The 26,265-nt window shown below is 38.8% G+C and overlaps 1 protein-coding gene across 14 annotated transcripts in view; it reads right to left on the reverse strand.

The window, feature by feature from the left end:
- Positions 1-26,265, reverse strand: part of mbnl2 (muscleblind-like splicing regulator 2) — a 64,961-nt gene that overhangs the window by 37,053 nt on the left and 1,643 nt on the right. For 10 of the 14 annotated variants that reach the window (XM_043242651.1, XM_043242734.1, XM_043242706.1 and 7 more), the window contains exon 2: positions 14,307-14,997. In XM_043242651.1, coding sequence (XP_043098586.1) covers positions 14,307-14,480 — 174 coding nt within the window. In that variant the 5' untranslated portion in view covers positions 14,481-14,997. Of the gene's footprint in view, positions 1-14,306; positions 14,998-21,865; positions 22,066-22,115; positions 22,454-22,727; positions 22,975-26,265 lie in introns of those variants that run through there. The other 4 variants (XM_043242661.1, XM_043242680.1, XM_043242688.1 and 1 more) reach the window with 4 other exon arrangements.

Below are 26,265 nucleotides of genomic sequence, written 5' to 3' on the forward strand. Positions count from 1 at the left end.
AATGTAAATCACTCAATTATTTGACCACACCATCATACACGTAATATTTATTATCATCATAACCGGTGGCGGCTATGATGACAATAAATCTAATGCAAGATTGACGCTGAAAACAAACATGTTCAAGGAGATGACGTTACGGAGGTGAGACGCCTGCCAGAAAGCGCTTTGAGCTATTTCTGTAATGCATCTGCCCGAGTTGCTAATAATTCCTCGGCCGCCGTGACTTCAGTGTAATGAATGAAATGAGCAGCCGGGCTTACGCTGGTTTTTAAGGGAAGGCTCATATCTACTAACATTTCATGCCGTATTTTGCCTGTTTGTTTTGTTTTTGAGTTTTAACGACAGCTCATTATCTTCTTTTCTACATGAAAATGACGAGACATTAGAAAAGATCCATTCTGTCGGCCATTAACACGCACCACATTAACGATGGATGAATGTCCGAGCGCTTCAACAGCCAACCCCAGAAGAGCATCCCTCGCACGGCGCTCAGGTGACAGGCTCGTTTTGCCAGCCTCTCTTGGAGAAGGAGACATTTCTCAGCCACGTCAAGCGCGAAACATCGCATCCGACAGATAACCGCGGCTGACAAACTAGCCAATCATGAAGCCTTCAGTTATGACATCATAAAACACCCGGCATACAAGCGTGAAGCATATTGAGCCATCAATCCTGCAATCAAAGCATGAAGTCAGTTGCACTGAAGCACACACACACACACACACACACACACACACAAACATGCACACACACTCACTCACACACACACTCACACACTCACTCACTCGCACGCACACACACACACACACGCACACACACACACACACACACACACTCACACACACACACACACACTCACTCACTCGCACACACACACGCACGCACACACACACACTCACACACTCACACACACACACACACACACACTCACTCACTCACTCACTCACTGCACGCACACACACACACACACACACACGCACTCACTCACTCGCACGCACACACACACACACTCACTCGCACACACACATGCACACTCACTCACTCGCACGCACGCACACACACACGCACACACACGCGCACGCACACACACGGTGACACTCACCGACACTCACACTCACACGCACACACACACACTCACTGACACACACACACACTCACACACACACACACACACACACACGCACGCACACACACACACACGCACACACACACACGCAGCTGATGCTTGCTCAGAAGTACCCAGATTTCTACATTTGCAGAACTAAACAAGCAGGATGCTTTGCATGTGCAAAATCGTCATGGATGGTTGCTAGGTCATTGCTGTGTGGTTGCTAAGGTGTCAGTGAATCCAATATTATTAATAAGTCATGGCAACATCTATTTTCTTACATTAAATTAATGTACCCAAAGTTAAAATGACTGATTGCAACTGAAGTAGTTTTAAATAAATTAAAATTAAATATATATATATATATATATATATATATATATATATATATATATATATATATTTTTTTTTTATATTTTTTACAGGGTAAAATCTGATAATAATATTTTTTTATGACTGATATGGATACAGAATACTAGGTATTTTATTAAATAATTGTAAAATTTTAGTCGTTGTTGACAATCACTAAACGATCATTATAATGACGATATCAAATAAAACCAAAACTATAAAATATGATTTAAAATACATCCATTTATTCACAACATATATATAAATGAAACGAGCAGATAGATATAAACATTATACATACAGATATATAATGTATACCGTATATAAAATAAATATGTGAGATAGTGAAGAACTTTGCATAAGTTAATTAATTTAAGATATGCTTTACTACTATTTTTTAGCCACTACATTTATGCAACAATTTTAAAAGAACAGCTATAAAATAGGTAATTGTTTTTTTTGTAATGGCTGTTATTGAAATAATTAGTATGTATAACATAAATGTGATTATTTATCCAAAAACACCGGCACTGAACATTTAGTTAGGTAGGTTTCATTAAACCTGAACCCCAAGTGAACAGCGGCGCTAGTCTTAGCAAACAGCACACTTACTAATCACTAGTGAACTAAATATGCTGAGCTTGCGGATGCATTATCCCGTGTCACATTAGCTGGAATACTGCCACTCGGCTAAACGACATTCACAAAGCGGCTTCCAATCGGGAGTCCAACAGTAACTTAAAGGTTACAGCCTAATTAGACGGGGCTTCTGATTTCAAAGCCTCTCGGCTCATTAAAGCTCCAGCTGAGGCCTCGCGGTCTATCTGTGCCGGTCTCTGGCGAGGGAGATACCCGATAGCATCGCACCCATGTCAGCGGCGATCGGTACAGGATATGTTTTGCTCATGAATGTTTGGTGCTGTTGGAAGTATAAAAAAAAAAAGCTGGGTGGAACTGTAACGAGACCCTACAGGAATAGTTTCGCTTAGAAGTTCCCGGTCTTCTTGTTTTTTTTCGTTTAAACCAGTTCTGCTTTAGGTCTGGATGAGGTTATGTTCTGCAGCGCTGCTAGGTTTTACAGACTCCACTAAATACCTTTTGCATCCAGATATTTCTTTGAAGCATCTCAAGCGTTTGGTTTGGGATCAAAACGGATTTATTTGCCAATAACGCTAAACTACTTAAAGGTTTACTTAAATGTTAGTTCTCTCATTTCAGTAATAAAGCTTTTACTGTTCACCGCTGCTCCGAGTAAATAAATAGGAAAACACTTCATATCTTTTTTTTTTTTTTCTATTGATCATATTAACAATAATAATAATTCATAATGTAGGCTACGTTTGAATATTAAGCCATTTTACTCTTGAACTGGATACGAGTTTCTTTTCAGACCACCTTTATGGAGGCCAAACTTGCCATGTAATAAAAATTATTTAATATACGACGTGTGTCCATGTCATTTTCCCATAGTAAATAAAAACAAAATCACACTCCTCTTTTTTTATTGCCGAAACATACAGGGAATTTAATTTACCCGGTGTGCTATCCGAGGAATTTTCTCCGGTATAAAAGGTATAACGGAAGATACACAGCTTTGAAAGGGAAAGTCTACATATGCAATCATTTCGAATTAGTCACCATTAATCAAAAATCAAATCTGCTTTACGTTTGTTCTGCGTTCCACATGTGTCCAACTTTAAAGCCAACATGATTATGATATCTATTCGTAAGTCTCGCTTTATTGCCATTATTGGCAAACTAGGTACATTTTGTCCCCAAGCAACAGATTAATTATTTTAATTAATAACTGGCAAATAAAAAAATCTCGGTCACTGGAACCAGAATGTAAATATTTTTTCAGTATAAATAAAAAAAGATTCTGCTTTATGTATGCTTTGCGTTCTCTCTACATTTACATTTTCAGCCATTTTAACGTTTGTTTAGCATTATTGGCGATCCGATAACTAGCGATGATTTAACTGGAAGGCTAAATAACCGGCTTAAGCGGTAAATAAATAAATGAGCTGGTAGCTGAGCGTTTTAATCTGCCCTTGGACTGAAAGCATAATGAGAGCCTTCAGCAATGTCTGAATTCATGCCTTGCACGTCTCATTAGTTTTTACTGTATCTCTCCGCTTATATTTCTGATCCAATTAATCTCGACAAAGAAATCTCGTTTCTCTACTTTGGCAAACAGATCGCCTTCGACTCCGGACTGCATTTTTGTGCAGAAAATTTGGAGAATCGTCTTGTTTGTTGGGGTTTAACAATGCAATTGTTTCTTCTTGGGAAAAAAAAAAAAAAAAAATAAATAAAGATACTCCCTGAATTGTTCGGTGGATGAAAGGAATGTTTTTCCTGGAAAACCTCGTCGACTCTTTACAGATTGTCCAAATTCAATACAGCTTATTCTCTAACAACAGCATTTATTACAGATAATAATTTACTTGATCCTACATTAAAGCCGTGTAATGCAACGGAAGTCAGTTTTAATTAAATTCCTTTCAACCTTTCCTGATCCATTAGTTAATGCACACAGCAATCGGTAACTGCATGCATATTAACTAACATTAAATGCTGAAAATAAACATGGATTCTTTCTAATGCATCGCTGTTAACAAATGAGAGCGTGTCTGTATTCGTTCTGCAACTGGAAAAAAGACAATGCTTTTCTAAGTGGATAACTTTCGGAAGAAATCATTTCTAAATCTGTATAATTTGGTCATTTGTAACTTTTTTTTTTTCATATTTACTCACAATCTTTTGCGTGAAAACGATTTAATGCTGTTGCATTGTCACCACAGTAAACTTCACAAGACTGGAGTGAAAACAGTGTGTGGTTTAATGTCCGCTGCTTTAAAAACCGTGTGGCGAAGCATAAAGCTGTAAACGGGTTTTTCTTAAAAAGCATTTCAATGCTTACTGCTTTAAAAGCAGAATATTTACTTAAAGCAAGAGTTTAAAGATTTAATATAACTACTATTTCTCATTAAAATACATGCTAAACGGGATACAAAACCTTCGCCAACAGGTTTATTTTGTTAAAGTCTTGTGCATCTTCTTTGCAATTTAGCTTCAAATTCTAACTCGTCATCTGAAAATAAAAAGCGAGTGCACGCACCAGGCAAACAACAAGGGAGCGTGTTATTAGAAACAGTCCCGTAGCACCTGAAAGAATGTCGACACAGAAGCCAAGAGCCGCTCAGAGGTCTGTTTCTAATATCCACCGATACTCCACAACAGATCCCGGCTCCGCGTGGAACGCTGTGTGACACACACACACACACACACACACACACACACACGCAGGTGCACTGCAGCATTAACCAGCAGCAGCTGACGGTGAGATCAACGAGCGGCGCTAACCAGCTGCAGCTGACGTGAACCGCTACCGGCTCAGAGTCACACCATAACACCGAGGAGTCTCCGTCTAAATTACGTTCACGCTGGCGTCGCAGGAAGCCGAACTAATTAGAACGCATTTAAACGCCTAGCTGTCGTACGGCACTTTCAAGCTTTTATTTCGACGACCAAGCTTTTATTTTGAAATAAAGCCTAGAAAGCCAAACTAATTAGAATGTATTAATAATAAAAAGAAGAACGTGACCCGTAACGGCCATATATTAATTAAACGTAATATTTTGGCTTCGCGCGACAGTAGGGAAAGTATAAAACAGTTGGAAAAAGACGCTTTGAATTCGGACTGCATTTAGACTGCAAGCCGTACGCAATTCATACTCTCCTTTCGAGCTTTTATTTTGACGGACAGCGTAGCAGAGATTTTATTTCGAAGGAAAACTCCAGCTTTGTTGAAACGCTACGAGTCCCGCACGATAAACCCTTGCGTTCCCCAATAAACGAGTTCGCTGGACTCGAATCTTCTCGAGTACCCGATTCTCGGGAGCCTGGAAGCGGTTCTCGACGCCCAACCCTATCCAGGAGTCACGTGTGCCGGCAGAAAGCGCACTGAACTGGACGGGAGTGAAGTCACACGGACCAAATGCAGGCCGACGCGTCAGGAATGAGAGGCTGCACAACTCATCAAAGTCTCTCCCCGGCAGCGGCCCGACGTTAAGCTCAAGTCAGCAGTTCATTGTTTAGTGAATGACCCGGGGGGACGGACACCCCGCCGAGCCGAACACATTCCCCCGCGTGTTTGCTCTGCCGAGGGCGCGGCTCGCTGGGAAAAAACACACAACAGGTCCTTCGGAAACCAAGTCCACTTCCAAAGAGCGACTGTCAAACCAGCCCATCTCAAACCACGGTATAATAATTCATTTAAACGGTCAGAAAATCATTACAAACAATCATTTAGGAAAACAGAATTATTTATTACTATATTTATTTATTATTATTTTTTTACCATTACGTATTTAAAAACAGAACTGCTGTACGCTTAGTTTAAACAGCATTAAAAATGAAAAAAAAACAACATAAAGAAAACTTTGTATTATGATGCACATATATTATTTTCTTAAAAATAAAATATAATTTTTTTTTGTTTAAACCGCAATAAAAAAAAATTAATTATGAAAACTTTATATACTATAATATACGTATATTGTTCTATTTTAGATTATATCATACATTGTCAAAAAAAAAAAAAAAAAAAAAAAAGTTATATCTTACATTTATTTGAAATTTTGCATCTATTATAATAATCATAATTAGATACAAAAATTAAATAGGAAAAGTAAATTTAACTATATTAAATTATGAAAATAACCGCACTGAATTTAATATTAAAGGGGTCACATAAACAACAACAAATCAAGAAATAATTACTGAATATAATGTCTTAGTTCTGTCCTTTTCCACGTTGCGTTACATATATATAGTGACACACACACACACACACACACACACACACACACACACACACACACACACACACACACACACACACATACAGACAGACACACACATATATACATATACATGGCAGACAAATCTGTGGATGTTTTCTGGGCAGGCCAGGTTTGATCACATGTGAGCTGTTATTAGGATACAAGTGCCCTGTCAAGCACAGACATCATCATCATCATCATCATCATCATCATCATCAACAAGAACAACAACAACGGCCCATTCAGTGTCAGGCTCACCATCACATGACTCTGGCATTTGTATATTATCTAGGAAGACGGGAGCGACTCTCCTTTCCATCCCCCACAATTCACAGCACTTCCTGCCTCTGTGTCAATAGAGTCGACCAGCTGCAGCTCAACCGGCTTCTCAGTAACTAGGTTAGAGAGGACAAACGCACCCAAGTCGGGTACAGCGCTGGGAAACGAGCGACTCGTGAAATCAAGCGGCCCCTAAAAATATAAATAAATAAATAATAAAAGTTAACTAACATATAGTTATCAACCGGGAAAGTTAACTACCTTAAGTTAACTCTTCTAAAGCGGTTTTTAAATATGCCTATAAAATAAACGTGACAAAAACTGATTTAATAATATTAATTCATGAAAATATTTCAACCAACTTCAACAAACAAAAACAAAAGTACGCTAAATAAATAAAAAGATCATTTTTTTGTAACAGGATCTTTAGTTAAAGAACAACAGGAAAAATTAATTACATTAAAACGCATTAAATATAAAAAAAAATAATGTGCACAGTTAAATATAAATATCTGAAGTAGTAATATAAATAAACATTATTAATATAAAGCACGCAATTATACTGAATTATAAATTATAAAATATATTATAATTGATATTTACTATTATGAAACATTTTAATGTATTACAAAAACAGGAAAAACATGCAAATGCATGTATATTAAATACAAATATTAATAAATCTGCATTTAGTACATATCATATATATTATTTTCATTTATTATAAATTAATACAATAAACTAAATAAAGCAAAAATGTATTTATATAACTGAACCATAGACACAGTGCTAATAAATGCTTTAGAGATAAGTATGATTTATCTTCATAATGCAAAATTAATGTTTATTATGAATAAATAAATACATTTTACATTTATAAAAAAAAAAAACAGCAATATCTTTCTCAATTAATGCAGCAATTATTTATTCAATACAAAAAAGCACAATAAAACGTGAGGAGATGCAACTGGAAAAGACAAACTAATTCTGAAGAAATCTCAAAGTTAGTTTCAACGAGTCACTCCTCAAAAGCCATTCTTTGTTCTTGGCCTCAGAAGTCACGGCCTTGAGCTCGCTGCGGTCAAGCAGGAAATTCGCTGCGCTGTACGTCTATAAAAATGGAAAGCGTGGCTCACGGACACAATGCAGCACGCACCTGCACTTCCACGGGACACACAGCACAATCTCACGCCGGCGGACAAACGCTGAGGGCAGCAGGACGCCGTCACAATGAGAGCGTGAACCACACAAACGAGCCACTGACCGGAGTCATTATCGGCTAATGCAGAGCACATGGCTGATTGGAAAACAACTCGGCCTTTTGTGCGTCTTCACAAGGTCAGGGCACTCGCAGGAGCTCACGAGTCTGAGCAGCACCTCCGGCTGAGAGTCAGCGGGACAATCTGATGAGCGGCTCCCAGGGGCCAAAGACAGCGGCTCAATGGGCCCCTGTGTTCGAGACGGAATTAACACAGAAAACGCAATCTTCAAGACGCATACGCTCCGTTTTAGAGGTCGAACACAACACTAGTGATTGGATTTTGTACGGACTGCACAATTAATAGGGCTGAGATTTATCAAAATTGTAGTTAAAAGGCATGTTATTTTCCACTTTTTAAATATTAAATATATGTGTACGGTGTATATTCATTATGTATATATAAATATACACATATACAGTATATACGTTCTTTTTTAAAAATATAGATTCTTATAATTTATATATATAATTTATATAATATATTTTTTTCTTTAATATATACACATGCATGCGTTTGTATGTGTGTATATATATATATATATATATATATATATTAAGGTACATTGTTCAAATAGTCAAAGTGGAATTAATAATTAATAATAAAAATTATTAATTATTTTGATTTATATGCAGCACTGTAACAATACAAAGAGAAAATAAATATTTTAAAACACTGCGTTTAAGATTAATTTATTTACAATATTGATGGTATATTTTCCAAACTGTCTTTTTGTTTTCATTAAATAAATGAGGGAAAGACGAAAAATAGTTTTTTTACTCAATAACTAATATTTCATTCTTTTGATTTAAATACACCTTTATAACAATGCTCTATTATAAAAAAAAAACAAAAGAGAAAAAAAGTTAAAGACAGAAATGAATCAGATCTGAATCAATTCTTCAAAACACATTCAGAGTTTTGAACACTAATAGCATGTTTTGGGGAAACTTAATAAACAAGAAAAAATATTTTTATATGCCAGTAAAAAAATAAAAAATAAAAATAAAAAAAATCACATAAAATACACTAAGTTTTTAATACATTGCTCTGCCCTATTAATTAATAAGAAAACAAACTATGAATATTACAATTTACATTATTACACTAAGTATATTTGTTTTTAAATATTTTTAAACTGAGAATCCATTTGTCTGGACGTAATTTCTCAAGACCAGACCAAGAAAGAGAGTTGGCAACTGAAGGCTCATATTTGCTCCAGTCACATGAAGCACCCAGAAAAACCTAACAATAATACGATGTACAAAACAGTTAGTTCGACACACGACAGACTCACAAAAGGATCCTAACCGAAGCCGGTTGTTACTGCATTAGGCAGCCGTCTCCTCTGACGGACCTCAACTGCTGTAATAGACCGTACGTCGATGGAAAATTACAGTAATTCACTAGATCTTTGACTCACCTCTGAACAACAGAAGAGACAACGGCAAAAACAGGCTGACGTTTGCCAAAATAAACTCAACTTCCGCCCGGCGAACTGAAACCCAGAGTACGGACGAGCACGGGTTGATATGTTTTCACAAGCTTTGGCTTATTTAAAGTTACAGTACTCCGCTAAATCCTGCTAACCCTCTAAGCGCCAAAAACGACAAGACATCCTACTTAATAAAATAGGCCGAAGGTCCTAATACGGTGTCATATCTCGCTAGTACTCCCTACCACTAGATGGCAGTCATATAGTACTTCGATTGTAGACCAAAATAACGTCGTGCTCATATTCAAAGTGTTTGAGGAAATAAATAGTTCAGTGCAGAGCGCGAGTGGTACATTGAGGATGTGATACAGATGTTATTCGCCTATTTTGACTCTGAAGGGGAATATTTCTATCCCATAAGTGGCGTTTCTAAATATCGCCTCGCCGGTTTTTGAGCATTAACTTAAGTGCATTGCGTTTTATATTACAAAACACCATTAACAGACTATCCTCCTGTATATGAGGACAAAAGGATAAACATAAAACATCAATTCAATATCCTGCATATTCATGAATATTATGACATTCAAGATGGGCCGCTCCCAGACGACGTCATAATATGCCGAACATTTTCCTACTTTACAGTATAACTCTATCTTTAAGCCCTTTCAAGCCACAAGCTTTTGAAATGTTGATGTCGAAATCCAGCATCCCCCCCTCCCAAAAAAACCCCGGCGCCTAAAGGGTTAAACCGTCACATATCAGCTTCAGGCCTGCCATAAACCAACAAACGCTGGCACGATCAGCCAAAAGAGACACGTCGCTAAATGCACAAGCAACTCTAGAGGAATAAATGATCTCAAATACTCATTATTCAATCATTTCAACTTACGTACGCCAATATAATATAACGCACTGTAATAATAAAGCAATAATGCAAAACACAATGTTACGCTGTTCAATCTCAATCAGCCAAAAGTCAATAATGCAATGCATCGTTTAAATAACCAGCTTAATGCATAAGTAACTCTAGAGGAAGAAAGGATCTCATTGCATCGATACGAACTCATGCCTCGTGGCCTGAAGCGCTCAGAACGCTGTCCTCCGACACTGACCTACATAGTGACCTTGCCTAATTTGCGTGATAAACGGCAGAGCGCGTGTAAGCGTGTGAAGGACTGCAGCGCACATGAAGGTAAGTAGCGTCTTAAGTTTATTATTCCTGTGAGAGATGGACCTGCTCCAGTTTTACTGCGCATTTGTCAATGTCACCGGCGCAGTGTTTTCCTGCATTAAAACATGCGGGCTGCGTATCGCTCGCCTCATGACCATCTGTGTCGGGAAACATTATGTGGCCCAGATTAAACCAAAAGGTGACTTTTTGATCGCTATAAAGCACAGTGTCATGGTTTATCGCACAAATACGATAAAGACACTGAAGATTAATACATAATTAGCGTTTTCTTAATAATACTTGCCATTACAATATGCGTTGTTAACGGTTTGCTTATTAAACCACAACAAAAAGCATTCTCATGTGTTGCTAAATAATCATTAACTGCAATTACACCAAACTAAAATGACCAAAAAAAACCAAAAACTAAGCAGTATTAAAATTAAATAAAAACAGAGAAATGCAAACAAGCGAGAAAAATAAAAAAAAAAATCTAAATACTGATTGCAAACTGTAACGAAACCTTTATTCTTTTTTTAAAGAATTTACTCTTTCTGCTGTAAAATTGCTTGTTTAAAAAGACTTGTAAAAACCTTTATCAAATTCAAATCAAATTCAAATTTTAAATATATATATAAATATAAAATATAAAAATATGTATAAAAGAAGTGTGCAAAGTAGAAAAAAAAAAAAAAAAAAGAAAAATAAGGCTATAAGAAAAAAATAGATATGTATATAATTTAAAAAATAATTAAGTATACGCATTTCACATAAGGTAAAATATTTAAAAAATATTTGAATCTATTACATAGGTTGCATCTCTAAACGTCGCCTCCTTTATATCACTGCTCAGGCAAACATGCATCTGTTTTTGAACATTATTTAAGTGCATTGTGTTTTATCGTAGAAAACACCCACTATCCTTCAATAAATTCATCAGCTTTACTGTAGGCCATATTACAGATTATTATAGTTGTATAAATCAGTCGATAAATCAAAATGAGGAAACACATTTTTGCTTTTAACATATTGCATATTAATAAAAACGTCCCGACCCCCCAAAAAAAGAAAGAAAAAAAAGTAGAGTTAACATCTGACGCTTTAATTATCGGTCACCTCGTTTATGTTTGTTTTGCACATGGTCAAGCGTCTAAAAACAGCATCGCATTCACGGAAACCCAACGGCAGGCCGTATAAATGACGGACACGGCATGGTAACGTTAGATGGAAAGATATAAAACGGCTTGGATGAGAGAGCAGCGCTGCCCTTTCGCTCTCTATAGGTCAGCTTTATTTGAAGTGTGCAGTATGCAGCGTGCGGAGCTGACACATGCACTCTCACTTCAGAGTGCTGCACTAAGGCGTGCTATTTGCCAGCAACACAAAAAGTATCCTCAAAAAAATGATGTTGACGTTCGCTCGGTCAGCTGCGGGACGCAGCGAGTTCGTTTACATCATAATTATCGTCTGCAAACTGATCAGCAGTCAAAAACAGCGCTCATGCACAACGATCGATATGAAGTTACACACGGAACAAGCAAATCCAGCTCTAAAAATCATTAACGCACACTAGATAAACAACACAGTAATAGCTTAACGGCCGAACACAAGCGTCAGATTTACAGAAGTGAAAGTACAACTCGTTTTCTCACCAGAGGAATTGATTTTTAACAAGAGTTGATACACTGTGAACTACGACGAGGTTGCTAATCGATGATGTACGCTTTTGCGTGCACACTTTTTTAACTTATTTTTAAAAAATGAATGTTTAACAGTGAACAGTTTATCTATGAATCCACTGCGAATGACGTCCCTCAAAAAAAAAAAAAAAAAAAAATACTTCGACTAATGCACTCTATATATTATTTGGTGAAAGAATTGCAATTGTTATAGAATACAAGTTGCTATGTTTCGTTCAGATAACGGCTAATCTGAAGACATAAAATGCATACAAATGCACATTTGTGACACAATTCCACTGTAATGAGCCAAGCTGCTATGATGGAATTGTTATTATTGTTAATAAATGTATAATTTATCATACTGCTGTTGCTGCCGTTTAATAAAAGGGCATGAAATTGTGATTTTTATCGTAGTTAAAGACATCCTTCAACCATGAATGTACTCTACAACTCTACATACTGAATGCAATAACTGGCTAAACTGTAAAATGAAATATATTTTGGAGGAAGAATGTGACTGCAACTGTGAATTTAGCAAAGAGCCAAGTTCTTCGCTCATGAAAATCTCATTTGGTTTACGGTTCTAGCTCTGACATTCCTTGATGTACCCCACACTGAACTGTGCTAAATTGTGGCAAAAATATATTCTACAGTTATTCTCATGAAATATGTTTTTTTGGGTGGAAAATGCGCAGTTACCATTTGTTCAGGGATATATAAAGTTGTGTTTTTGTCACATATAGTACTCTAAATTCTGATTGGCTAAGCCGTGTTTGTGCATTTATATGTACTTTTTTGTTTTCAGTCAAATTGCTATTGTTTAAGAAAACTAAGAAAGCCATGAAAGACCAATTTTTCCACACTTATTGCCAAGAACATCCGTTAAATCATCCTAAATGTTATTTGAACACATATGTGAACCCGGAGCACCAAACCAGACATTGCTGAGGTATATTTGTAGCAACAGCCAACGATACATTGCATGGCTCAAAATGATAGATTTTTCTTTTTTTGCCATTAAGAATGATTAGGATATTAAAAATCACGTTTCATGAAGATATTATTTAGTAAATTTCCTACCATAAATAAGAAAAACTCTAAAGATTGAACAATTTTCTAATAGCTGTATCTCAGCCGTATATCGTCTTAACAAAACCACACTCAACTGGAAAGCTTTTTTACTCAGCGTTCAGATTATGTACATATGATGTATAAATTCCCATTTTCGAAAAACTGACCCTTAACCCCGTTTCAAAAACCCAGCATATGCTGGTTTTAAAGCATGGATGCTGGTTTGAGCAGGTTTAAGATGGTCCTTAGCTGGTCATGTGATGGTCCTGAGCAGGAGGGACCAGCTTAAGACCATCTTAAAGAAGACATATTTTGTCCTCTGAATTAGATCAATGGATTTTGTAACAAAAATATTTCTAGTTTTAAAATGATAACATAAATATCTTAGTCATGTTATTTTTCGCGAGAACGCCAAGTTCCGGCTTCTTGGCTGACCTATGACTCGACGTATGACGCATCTGATGTCACACGTCAAGAAGGCAGAAGACAGCTATTTGCGTTAGAATTTTAGAAATATTTCTGTTACAAGAACCCATCGATCTGCTTCAGAGGACACGTGATAACCGAAACCCCGGAAGCGTATAGGTTAGTTCTACTTCAAAGTACTTGCGGATATATCTGATTTACGAAGCTTCAAAACAATGGCTTGGAAGAGACAGGATAAGTTTTTTAAAATTTCACTCTTCATCTGAATGAACAAAGTCATATACACCTAGGGTGGCTTTAAATAATTTACATTTTTGGGGGAACTGTTCTGCAACATCCCTAGGAGAAAGAGATCAGACACGATCGTTTTTTAAGCTTACTAAAAGATACCGGGTTAAACTTTTTCACTATTTTTTCTTGGTTGGTATATGATTTTAGCACTTAAAAAAAAAATTGGATTTTTATGACCTTCACACCAGCTCATGACCGGCATCCAAGCTTCAAAACCTACCTAACCAGATGGTTTTTTTCAGCAGCGATGACTCGTTTCACGGTCCTGGATCACATATATAAAACTCAAAATCTCTCCTCAGAAAAAGGACCCAGTTAAGACCCAGGTCCACCATCGCACGTGATCCCAAAAAGCGCAGCAAGCAAGCGGCGGGTCTTACCTTCAGCGAGTCGAAGCAAGCGATCACCCGTCCGTTCTCCACCTGGCAGCTCTTGGGCGGGTGAGCGAATTTGCATTCCTCGTCGCTGCGCGAGCACGTCCCTCTCTGAAACTGCCGGCACACCTCGAGCGTCAGCCACTTCGTGTCTCGTATCGACGCGATGTTTAAAGCCATAGCTGTTTGAGAACCTGCAGGCTCTATGGTGTCGGTTTGCGGGATTGTTGCTTCGGGTTTAAAAAAAAAAGTCTGCGAACGTATTTCTGTGCTGTTTCGTGACTGGTCTTGAGGTTCGTCGGCGAGGCCCTTTAAATAGAGACGTCACATTCAGACCCCTGCTGGCTGTCGCGCTGGGAGATGGTGGCTATCAGTGAAGCTGTCAGTCTCGTTCATCAGTCATTTAGTCCCAGGTGCACAACAACGCCGCAACAATAAGAACATGCTCCAGGTCTCCAAATGGTCTTGAGCTCGACTGCTGTGGATGGCAATGTCTGAAGGCAACGGCTCTCCTTGGAACGGTATCTAATAGCGTCCGTGAACGGAAAAAGCGTGTAGTTTCCTTGTGCTTTGGCAAGTCTGAGGAATTGAGATATTTTCGGAGGCCAAGCCAGCGTTGTTTACAGTGTAGGATGGGAGAGGCGAGCAGCTTCAAGTAGGAACGTCGTCAGAGAAGGCACTTTCTTCAGTCCGGGATCTGGAAAAAAAAACGGACAAGATTTGCGTGAGTGACATGGACGAAATAAACTTTCCACATCTATCTGGCACAGAAGCATTACTTTAAACCTGGCAGTTGTTCACGCATATTTCAAAAGCACCTTTTAACGACCTTGCAGTAACCTAAAGTAAGAACAGAAATGGTTTAAATAAAATAAAAGACTGCATTAGAATAGGGAACACTAATTCACTTTTTAATACGAATATTCACTCAATAAACTCCCAATTTGCTGCTTATTAATAGTTAGTAAGGTAGTTGTTAAGTTAAGGTATTGGTTAGGATTAAGGATATAGAATAAGGTCATGGTGAATAAGGCATTAATAAGTGTTTAATTAGTACTAATAAATGGCTAATATGCATGCTAATAAGCAACTAGTTAGGAGACCCTAAAAAAAGTGTTACCTATTGCATAAACCAACAATATTCACCAGAAAGGAACAATACACGGATGTTTTTTTTCTGGGAACCATTGGTATTACCCAATCAGAGGCCTTCATTTAGTTATTTAAGCAATAACACTTTTATCCAAAGGGACTTGCCAAAGGGCAAAGTATATCAAATGTTGCACCACAGCATGCTGGGAAAAAAAAAAAGTGATATCGATTAAGCGCAGTGCCACGTTCGGTCAAACGCCGAGGCGCCAGAGGAAAACACCTCCCCTTCCTAAACCATTCGAGAACGCCTAACCTGTTGAGTAATGCCAGAGATTTCAGCCAATAGAAAACACGCAGCGGCGCAATATCCCTGGCAGGAGTTCAAATGCCAGAAAAGGACCGAAACAGATGCGTATTCCAGACGCGATCCTGTCAGCGATGGGTGCCACAGCACCTCGACCGGCTCACATTAAAACACTGAGGACAGACGGAAAAATACAAAGAGACAGACACACAGACACAGAAAATGAGAAGCAGAAGCGAAGAGAGGGATAGACAGGAATGGGCAGACAATTAAAAAGACGGATAGATAGAATGAACAAACAAAAATGAGACGGACAGATAGAATGAATGACAGACAGACAGACGCAGACCATTCCTTTATCATTTCATCACTAACCCTTGGCAGAAAGACTCTTCTCTGCCGCAGCTTATAACGAAACTAGCGCCGCAGGACTCGCTCGTCCAATAATACGCCGCCTCTGGCAGCACTCGGGAACCTCACACAGACCTCGCCGCTGAAATAGAGCTCTTTTCTTGGAACATCTGGAAATATTTTCTTGTGCAAACTGAAGGAGAGGAGGGGTGGGTACGGGTGGGGGTGGTGCAGCAGACGAAACAAGGCCGTAAAAAAACTGCAGCTGCCGTTTAAGACTCCCTTTGCTGCGTAATGACGGCCACGTCCCCTCCACTTACGGCAAAGCCAACAGACAAGTGCCAAACAATAACTACTGTGTGTATGGAACACAACGCTATAGTGCTTCGGACCTTTTTAAGCCGTTGCATGCATTAAATAAAACGAGTCTGAGCGTGTTCTGAGGCGAGCTACTGACAGAACGTGAAGCCTGGGTTTGTCCTGAATGAAATATCACCATACTGCTAATTTTTTAGTATGCAATATGTAGGCTAACACCGTGTGCACTGCAAGCACGAAACACCAGGATGAAGTACACTTTGAGCTATCACATCCCGCGATGCACTAAACTTGACCTTGCATTTGAAGAAATATCAAATGCATGCGAAACTGACGATTCTTTAAAACAAACAAAAGTAATCAAAACGTCTGCATGATCGCTACAAACCACGCTGAATCAAGAAACACAGTGAAAGCATGACACAATGATGTATCATGCAGAATGCCAAACATTAATATTCCATTCAGACCTCAGCCCCCTTTTGATCGCTTCAGTTTTTTTATTAAGACGTGCGGTGATCTGGACCTTCCTTTTGTCTTTCACCAATAACACACAGCGAGTATTAGTGTAATATAATGAGCTCGAGTGTTTCTTTTATTTTCCACTCTTGTTGCTAAGGGCTTGTTTCTTCTTTCTATTTCCCATAATGCCTAGCAACCACAAGAGCGCACCTACAAAAAAAGAAAAATGTAATTGAGGCGTAATGAGAGAAATCAACCCTTTAAAAAGAATGCAACAGGTGTAGTGCAACAGAAATACATGCTAATCTGCATAATGCAGACAAGTGCAATCATGAAATAATGACACGGCAACAACAAAACAACAAACAGGGCATTTAAAATGAGCATGCACTTAATTAAAGTGAGACAGTCACTCGGAAAAATATCTTTTCTTCACGTATCAGTTAAACTAGCGTTGCCTCTAATTGATAAGGGCTTTAAAATAACCCATAGAATAACAAGATACTTTTCAAAAAACGATTTAAAAAATAGAATAAAACAAAAATCACACTTTAAAAACACTACTGCAATGCTTTCCCTGAAGAACCCAAGGTAAAATAAAATAAACGTAATTCCCACTTTCAAAATACTACTGCAATGGGTTTTTTTTTTTTTCAGAAGAACTCAAAACAAAACAAAATAAATCCCACATAACACTTTCTGCAAATTTTTTCCCGAAGAATAACCCATAACCGATTTTAAAACCGTTCAGGCAACCTACCAAGGTTGTTTTTTTTAATATATATAGTTTTGCACATCCCTAGCTGATCGAAGCCTCGAGTCGAGAGCACTATACAGCTTTACGATAAGAAACCAGACTCAAATAACTGGTCCAAAGGTCCAAACTGTCAAGCAGTCATTTTAAAAAAAGTGTTCTGGTGCAGCTGTAATTTGAGATTCTTGTGCGCGGCACTATTCGAGCTCTTGAAAAACACATTAGCGAAGCTTCCTTTTTGGCAGCGCTTCGAACGGGACCAGAGAGAGGCCGGTTTCCAGCCCTGGTGTTAGAAGTCGATTCAGAAAGAGTCATTTGGACCTCTCAATCTACGCTCCGCCATCGAACGCTCCCAGCGCCCGCCGCGCCTTTCCATTTTACGATTATAAAATTAAATGGCCTGCCATACTCGTCGCACACGTAGTCTCTACGGCACGATTTAATTTCATAGCTTTACCCCCGAGAGTCAAACCATAAAAAAATGGGATAGAAACCATGTCAGATGTGACCTCGTGCAATTAATCCTCTTGTATTTTTAGAACTCAGAAACCCGATGGTCTAATTTATGAGGTGAATGACAGTTAAAGGGTGCTTCAGTAACACAATCTGTCAGCTAGTAGAAGTGCTTAAAGCTTGTAAACTGACATAATGGGCCACCAAAGTCTTTGGATACGCAGGCCTGTTCGGTGCAATCGCACAATTCATGCAGCGCAGCAAACACAGGGTTTTTAAAACAACGCAATAGGGATGTTAAGATGTACCCCGAGCCAAATAAAAAGTGATGATTGAAGCTGTTTTTAATCTCATCTCTGTACAACGCATATTAAAATAGGACTTATAAGTGCCACCTACTGTCACAGAGTGATTTTGCATTTTCATTCAGCATGCTTATGTAGTTTAATAACGCATAATTTCACAAAGCTAATTCTGTTTAAGCTTAAAATGCATATTTCATATTTTTTTGTATATGAAAGGTTTTTCTTTTATTTGTAATACTAATTTATTTAATTGATTATTTGCTTTAAAATTTGAATTTATTTTAGTTAAAAAGTTTCAGTTTTTACCAAAAAAAATGAAGCATTTTGTAATAACACATTTTCTTTTGAAATTTGCCTATTATATAATTTTGTTAAAAATATATAGAGAAAATCTTTTTATTGTGGAACCAGTGTCGTAAATGAGTTGAGCAAATCTTTACGTCCTTACACACACGTGTGAAAACAGAATCAAAGCAAAGCTCCAAACCAAAATTTGCTTCTCCCTTAAAGCAACTGCAATTGCAGTCAAATCAATGCAAATGTCTTCCTGTCAACTGTTCGCTCAAATGAGGACGAAACACTGGGTAGGTTTCTCCAGATGACAAGAAAACATAAGCAAAGGCTTTTCAAGCGTTTCAAGTTCAAGCGTGTAATTTTTTTTCATGTTAAAATACCTTCTACTATCTCTTCGTTTAATATGCAGAGTCGACTATTTGTAGGTTAACGCCTCTGAAAAGTGCAAACAATGCAGTTCTGCGATGCTCGAGCATCTGACACAACAGCACTCTTGCGGCCCAACTAATTCCATTAAGTAGCGCAAAAATTTAAATAAAAAGAGCTCAACAAAGAGTAGACAAAAAAAAAAAAAAAAAAAAAAAAAAAAGGTATCGCCAAAGTCCCAAAAGGTTGACTCTTTGAAAAGCAAGAACATTAGATGATAGTTCAAAGCTATCAAAGTCAAGAAAAAGGTTACTTGTGTCTGAACGCCACCGAACAGACAACAAAGTGGCCAATGAACGGCTAGATACTGCCAAGTCACTAGATCTCCTGCATTTACTCTGGGTTTTGGAGAAGCTTTGACAGACAGTAGTAACTGAGTAGGAACGACTGCAAGTCAGAGGCTGATGAGGGCGGACAGATGGTGTGCAGGTAGGAAGGTGGCTGCGCTATCCTTGTTGTGACCTGCAGAGATTAGAGCTGTCTGTACGCCCCCGCCCTTCCCCGTAATGATTAGTGGTTCCGGAGGAGAACGCCTGGCTGAACAGCGAAGCCGGGCATTCCACAGATGCAATTATCTATTATCACAAAAAAGGGGAAATATCAGATCTTACATCATTAGGGAAGAGTATCTCGGCAATTAAAGTTACCCAATCTAAGACAACACTACGAGCTGCACACATAAGTTTGGCTCAAACAACTTTAATTTTCAGATGACATCATCAAGCCCTCTTTTTTAGCCCCTCCCCCTCTAAGCACAATATAAAGCCCACTTTTCACAGTCCACTCCATTTGAGATGGATGCAATTAATTTAGGTACCATTTTGCTCTCAAACACAAAATTAAAATGGGTTGGGAACAACTTTCCTTTTTAGATGACATCATCAAGAGCTCTTATTTTAGCCCCTCCCCCTCACACCACCATAAAGACCCCACTTTTCATAGTTCGGACTGTTTTAGATAGATAAAACCAATTTCTACCCCATTTTTGATCTGAAACACAGCTAAAACAGGTTGCCAAACAACATTTATTTTCAGATGACTTCAAGTCCATATACTATTCATTTACCCTTCCCCTCTAACGCCTCTAATCTAATCCATTTCAGATAGATACAAATCAACTTTGGCTCCATTTTTGGCTCCTAAATACCAAAACAACTTTCGTTTTCATATGATATCATTCCACCCCTCCCACTTTTCACAATCCAAAAAACGATTTCCATCCCATTTGTGTTGAAACACAAAAGTAAAATGGGCTGTGAACAATGTAATCTTTTGGCATACTTGTGTGGTACATAACTAGGTTGCTAATTAATTTGTGATAAATTAGGTAAACTGGTAATAGCCACTTCAATCCAACCATTTAGCGTGTATTAAACGAGTTTGAGACCCCTTGAGAAACAAACGTGGCCCATACGCTAATTAACAAGCAGGCAAACCAACACAAATTTCACATCTATGGTAAAACATACGAACAATCCCATTTACAACTTCAGTTGAGCAGTTCAAAATTACAGTATAACCGGCGAACTTGCACTGGGGTCACAAGAGCAGGCTTTTCCAAACTGGTTCTGCCCATTCAAACAGCCTCTTTTGTTATAATAATAACGGTTCCAAACCCAGAGGATGAATGTCGGGTAATCCTCCATGGCATCAGATCAGGATTTGGGTTGCCTAAGCCAGCTGGCATTACATAATACTGGTCATCTCTTAATTTGCACTGGAGGTAGATTCTGAATTGTTAAGACATTTTCATAATTTTTGGACTTGACCAAATATAATTAGCCTCCTGTTGACCATAACGTCATGCATAAAGACGTGATTTGGTATCCCAATCCTGTTGAGTGCAATCCCCGACACTGAAACACATACTAAACCAAACCCCAACCTTAACCTCAAAATATCATTGGTAGAACATGCTAGATACTGTTTGAAGCAACTGGATCCATCTGAACTTGGAACTAAATCCAAGAAGTATGAATTTTTTGACAATGAAATTGGCTGCAGGGGTTTAGACCGCACTGTTGTGGGAAAAACATGCTTTTCATTGCACAATGTCATGATCATATCATAGAGGCCAAGGACAAAGTCGAGGCAATAGTTCTTTTGGAGCTAACGGCTTCATCACAAGAACAAAACTAGGCCACATTTTCTACAGCTGGACCGGCAAATTACTTTAAATAACCACAACCAGCCATTTTAATCGTGCAACTTAAAAGACCTTAATATCTGCACAGTCAAGAGCTGAATGACTGTAAGCATCCATTAAAGTCGTATATTTCAGTAATTAGATCACGCACTGCCATCATTCCTTTCAGCTAAATGAATATAAAGTGATCATGGAAACGTCTTCTGATAAACAATCATGTAATAATGCGATTAAAAACAAATGATCATATTTAAAACAATCCACAACTCTGCAAGGCTCAATAATCGCTGCACATGCAGTTCGGAAAGGGCCGCAGCCCCGATTCAATGTGGTCAGCAAAAACGGGTGTGTCATATGATAATAGCCTTAATGTAAAACTGAATCTCGGTGACCCAAGTTATTATCTTCATAACACCAAGGCTGCTTTTATCCCCCAGATCATCGTCTCTAGTTATTTATAGCGTCGTGGACGGCAGCCATGCCTGGCTGGTACGGAGCTCATATCCTTGGGCTGTGTGAAGCTGATGTGCAATTTAATTAAGAAGATCATTTAGACACAGATCTGATCTACTTAGCGACTGACAGACATTTGCATTGTGTTTTCAGAGACTATCCCGCAACTTACCAAAGGAAAAAAAGCTAAATACGACACTAACTTACCTTTAAAGGCTGGCGAAGGAGGATAAAATCTTGCCCCAGTTATGAAAACATAACACGAGCTTGAGTCTAAATACTCACTCCCTTCTACAACAAACTTTCGCCTTGACGTGAAGATGTTGGCACAAAGTCTCGGTTCTCTTTACAAGTGCGCAATGTGCCGCCCCCGCTAAAATAGTCTCATAATAAAGGGTAATTTGTTCATGAAACACGCCTGGCACTTGTAAAGCCTTAAAAGGTGCAGGCTAATTACCTTTCGGAGTCTGTCTAAACGTGTTTCGGATCGATTCTGAAAGGCTCTGTTGCTCTCACGGCTTTGGCTAATAAAGAGTCACTGGACTGTTTTCATGCTTTTTTTAACGGGAAGGGCAGAGTCACTCTCTCTCTTTAAAAAAAACACACGCTCTTCCTCCCAACACGTTTGCCAAATGTTCAACACAAGTGCGGCCTTTTCCTGCCACGGCGCAGGTCCTGCTCTTTTAAAATCTGGACTGTAGTAAAACCGGAGGTCTGATCAGGCAGACGCCAAAGATGCTGGCGTTTAGCAAATTTGCATAAATCCATTGCTAATCCAACCGGACCATTACGTTCGGAATAATTCGCAAGAAAAAAAAAAAACAGCCAAATACGCGGTTTGAATTGCACTGAAACTACTTCACAGATGTTCCTTTACGGAAAGAAACCGGAAAGACTACACACGGGTTAAAGGCAGAGTAACTTACTGACACAACTCCACACCTCCTCTCAGATTTCCCTCCCTCTCTTTCCACACCCCTGCCCGCATGCAGCATATTGCAGCAAAAATTCCTTGTGTTTGGAAAAACAGAGGAACTTTAAAGGATAAAATGTTCCCTGCTCCTCCCACCTTGCTAGAATAACGAAGGCTCCTTCGTCTCCACGTCTCTCTCTCTCTCTCTCTCTCGCTCACCTGCTGTGGCGATCGGACTCCTTCACTTCACGCTGTCCCGGTATATAACAACCACGTGAACTGTTGTCATTCCCCGCGCGAATGGCCCATGCCGAGACAGGGATTTTCTCTCAGCAACAGTGCAGAAAGCACCAGCGCGTCTGCTCGCTGCTCAACTATCTGGCTGAAACATTTCCAGCCATTCCCACACCCCTCCCCTCCTCTCCTGCAGCCAACCCCTTCCTGCCAGACTGCCTCCGGCAAGAGGCCGCCCATCCCCAGTCTAGCCAATAGCATCCCGCATTCCCTCTCTGAGGCTCTGTTGTTGGCCGAGCTTCCCCGAACTGGCAGGCTGACCTCAGAGCTTCCGATGACAGGCTCCTGAACGCTGAACTTAGAGGTATTCCCCCATTTGCACGCCCTGGCAACAGAGGATTGATATCCTTTGCCCAACTTTCCCAAACTCTGCGCTGGAGATGACTGGAAATGTTTTATAAAATGTGCGAAAATTTGGCACATTGGAAGAATAGTTGCTCCAACCCTGGTTTTCTTTCTTCGTCGGAATACAAATTCGAATGCATACTGCATACTCCAAAGAGGACAAAAATTCAATAGAAAGGGAGATTGGTCTAATTCATTTTCGTTGTGGATGGACTATGCAATGAGACGCCAGAGAAATATTAATACCAAGCGGTAGACTGAAAAAAAATAGGGTTTTCATCATTTGCATGGCTGAAAACTTGACTTAAAATATTACTAATGTTATTAGTCAACTGAATATAAAAACTCAAAACAATATACATTTTTGTGACAATGGAAATAACTGAAATAAAATTAAAAGTTAAAAGCTATGTAATAAAAGTTATGTAATATAAAAGACTTTAATATAATATATACTTTAATATCATATTAATATATATTATGTAATATAAAAGACTATATATATATATATATATATATATATATATATATATATATATATATAGTATGTTTATTTCTTTATTATCCAGTCACCAAGGCAACAATTCTCACTTTAATTTAGTTTAAGTTGGAATAAATAAATAAAAAAACTATTAAAATAAAAATAGCAAATAAATAAAAAATAAATATTAAAATTAAAAGAAAAATATAGAAATGAATAATTAAGACAATATACACATAATCTAACATTTATATATAATACACATATCATTTAGTTATATAATTATATAGGTGTCATTTGTACATATTTTATATTTAAAAATAAAAAAAATCAGCCAGCTGCAAAGCAACATAAATTGATATACTAAAATAACTAAATCAGAAATAAGAAAACTAAATATAAAATAAATAAATCTCATGACACATTTGAAGGAGCATTTATGAGTTTAAAATTTAAGAGCTCCAGCCAAGAGGAAGATTGTAATTAATTTTGCTCATTTCCGAATTGCAAAAGTACTGTATGATTTCAAAAGACTTAAAAATAGCGTGCAGAAATCACAAGGTCTAATTCTATGCTGCTTATTGGTCCTTTTCAACTTCCCAGGTTCGATCACACCATACACCGCAAATGCATGGAAAAGAGCAGCACGAACTTTCTTCTCGCTGTCTTCTTTCTTGCTTCACAAAAGCGAGCAAATAACGCAAGCTCGCAGCGAAAGCTACGGGGGTACGTAAACGATGACAAGATCTGCATTTACGAGCGAGCTATTCCTCCAAGGCCGTTTCAAAGCGCATCTGCCCTCAAGGAAGTGTTTGTGTTGTCGCAACAAAGAAAGACTTTGAATTCTCGAACACCTCCGTCGAACGCAAGCAGCTCTGCCTGCCTCCAAGGTCTCTGCATCCCCTGGCAACCCATCGCTATGACAATGAGCATCGTTACCGTAGGGCGACGAGGACACGTCCTCCCCTCCCTACCTTCGTGACAGGAAGCCTCTCGGCGTCACGTGAGGGATGATGCAGTGGGGTAGAAGTGATGAGTCAGACGCCGCTTCACAATGTTTCCATCCCAATCAATAGAACAGCTGTAGCCTCGTGCTTTTAGGGGCTCACGTTCCCGCAGGCGCACTGCAATTATGTGACAGCCAAAGTGCTTTTACAAAAGCGACGGCAAACGATGTTAAAACAATGCACTGCTTAAACGTCAATGAGGCGAGACACGCGCTCGCGCTGCCAACTAACCCTGATAACCCTGACAGGCAGCTCTATGTGATTACACTAAACAGCCCAACTGGTTTAACGCTCTTTATTGCTCAAAATACTCATTTGACGTGAGGCTGAACGAGTCGAATCGAGTAAACTCATAAGAAATGATCTGTTCGCTTTGGTCCACTGCTAAGGCAATGCAACACAGAAGGGGCTTCAATGAAAGGACGCCGAATGCGTGCATCTTGCAGGAAATTAAACCGTGCAATGTTGACATTGCTTACAATCTAAGGTTCGGCAGCGTTTCCCGCCACTAGTAAATAATTCAACCCGTGACATCACTGCTGATACCAAGCCAAAACCCGATTCCCTTCGGAAAAGACGGTTAAGCTTATCTAATTGTTTACAGATTGAGACATTAAGCCTAAATATTTGATACGCAAGTTCTAGGTCTCCTCATTCGTTTGGGCAGCTCTGACTGATACAGCTATTTTATTACACGTCACCGTTTCAAGTTCGTTTAAGACTCGCTTCATCAAACGTGTCACGCTGTTAATGTTCTACAGAAATGTAAACCACCTCTGAGCTTCCTGTTCCACGCTGCAGTCGATTCCTAGCAGCGCGCCGGTCTGTCACGATGCTGTTTGACAGATTTCAGAGAGGCGAAGCAGTAAGTAAAAGCACCTCGCTTGCATTTTTCCTTTGCAAGCAGCTTGGGGTAAATTCAGATTAAAGCTTTCGCTGAATCGATAACGAAAATGCAAAAAGACAATTGGCGCAAGCAGGCATTGGTTCGGAGGGTTTTTGCATGGGACAGGCCTGATGCAAATGCGTCTGCATTTAACCTCCACCGCGTTTGCATTCGAAATTGCAGCTCGGGGATCTTCTGAGTGTTGCATTTCAAACCTGGCCCATAACAGCATGCATCTCGCACTAAATGCAGTTGCACTGTACATTAGTTTGCGTCACAATGCTCGTTTTAATAGCTCTGCAACGCAAACACCATTAGCCGCGTTTTAATCATACCTAACACTTATTAATGCAAAAGGGACGCTGAATAATTTAGCATTAATCGTAAGCAATAACTAACATTTTCGTGTTTTGCACGGCTTCTGGAAGATCGTGTTTTTCAAACATGTCTACAGTAAACTGCCCATTACACCGCCATGCAAAACTAAATAAGGCGAGGTTTTTAAAACCCAAAGGTAACTAATTAGCCCCATTATACATCTTCACTGAACACAAACCATTATCCTGCATTTAACCGGCAGGATGCGCAGGCCATCAGACAGAGGCTTAATTTACTAAAACAACGAGAAAGGTGCGGTACCTGCTGCGAGGGCAAATAAAAATGAGATCATGGAATTAGATT

Source organism: Puntigrus tetrazona, chromosome 1 (genome assembly GCF_018831695.1).
Source record: "Puntigrus tetrazona isolate hp1 chromosome 1, ASM1883169v1, whole genome shotgun sequence".
Lineage (NCBI taxonomy): Eukaryota > Metazoa > Chordata > Actinopteri > Cypriniformes > Cyprinidae > Puntigrus > Puntigrus tetrazona.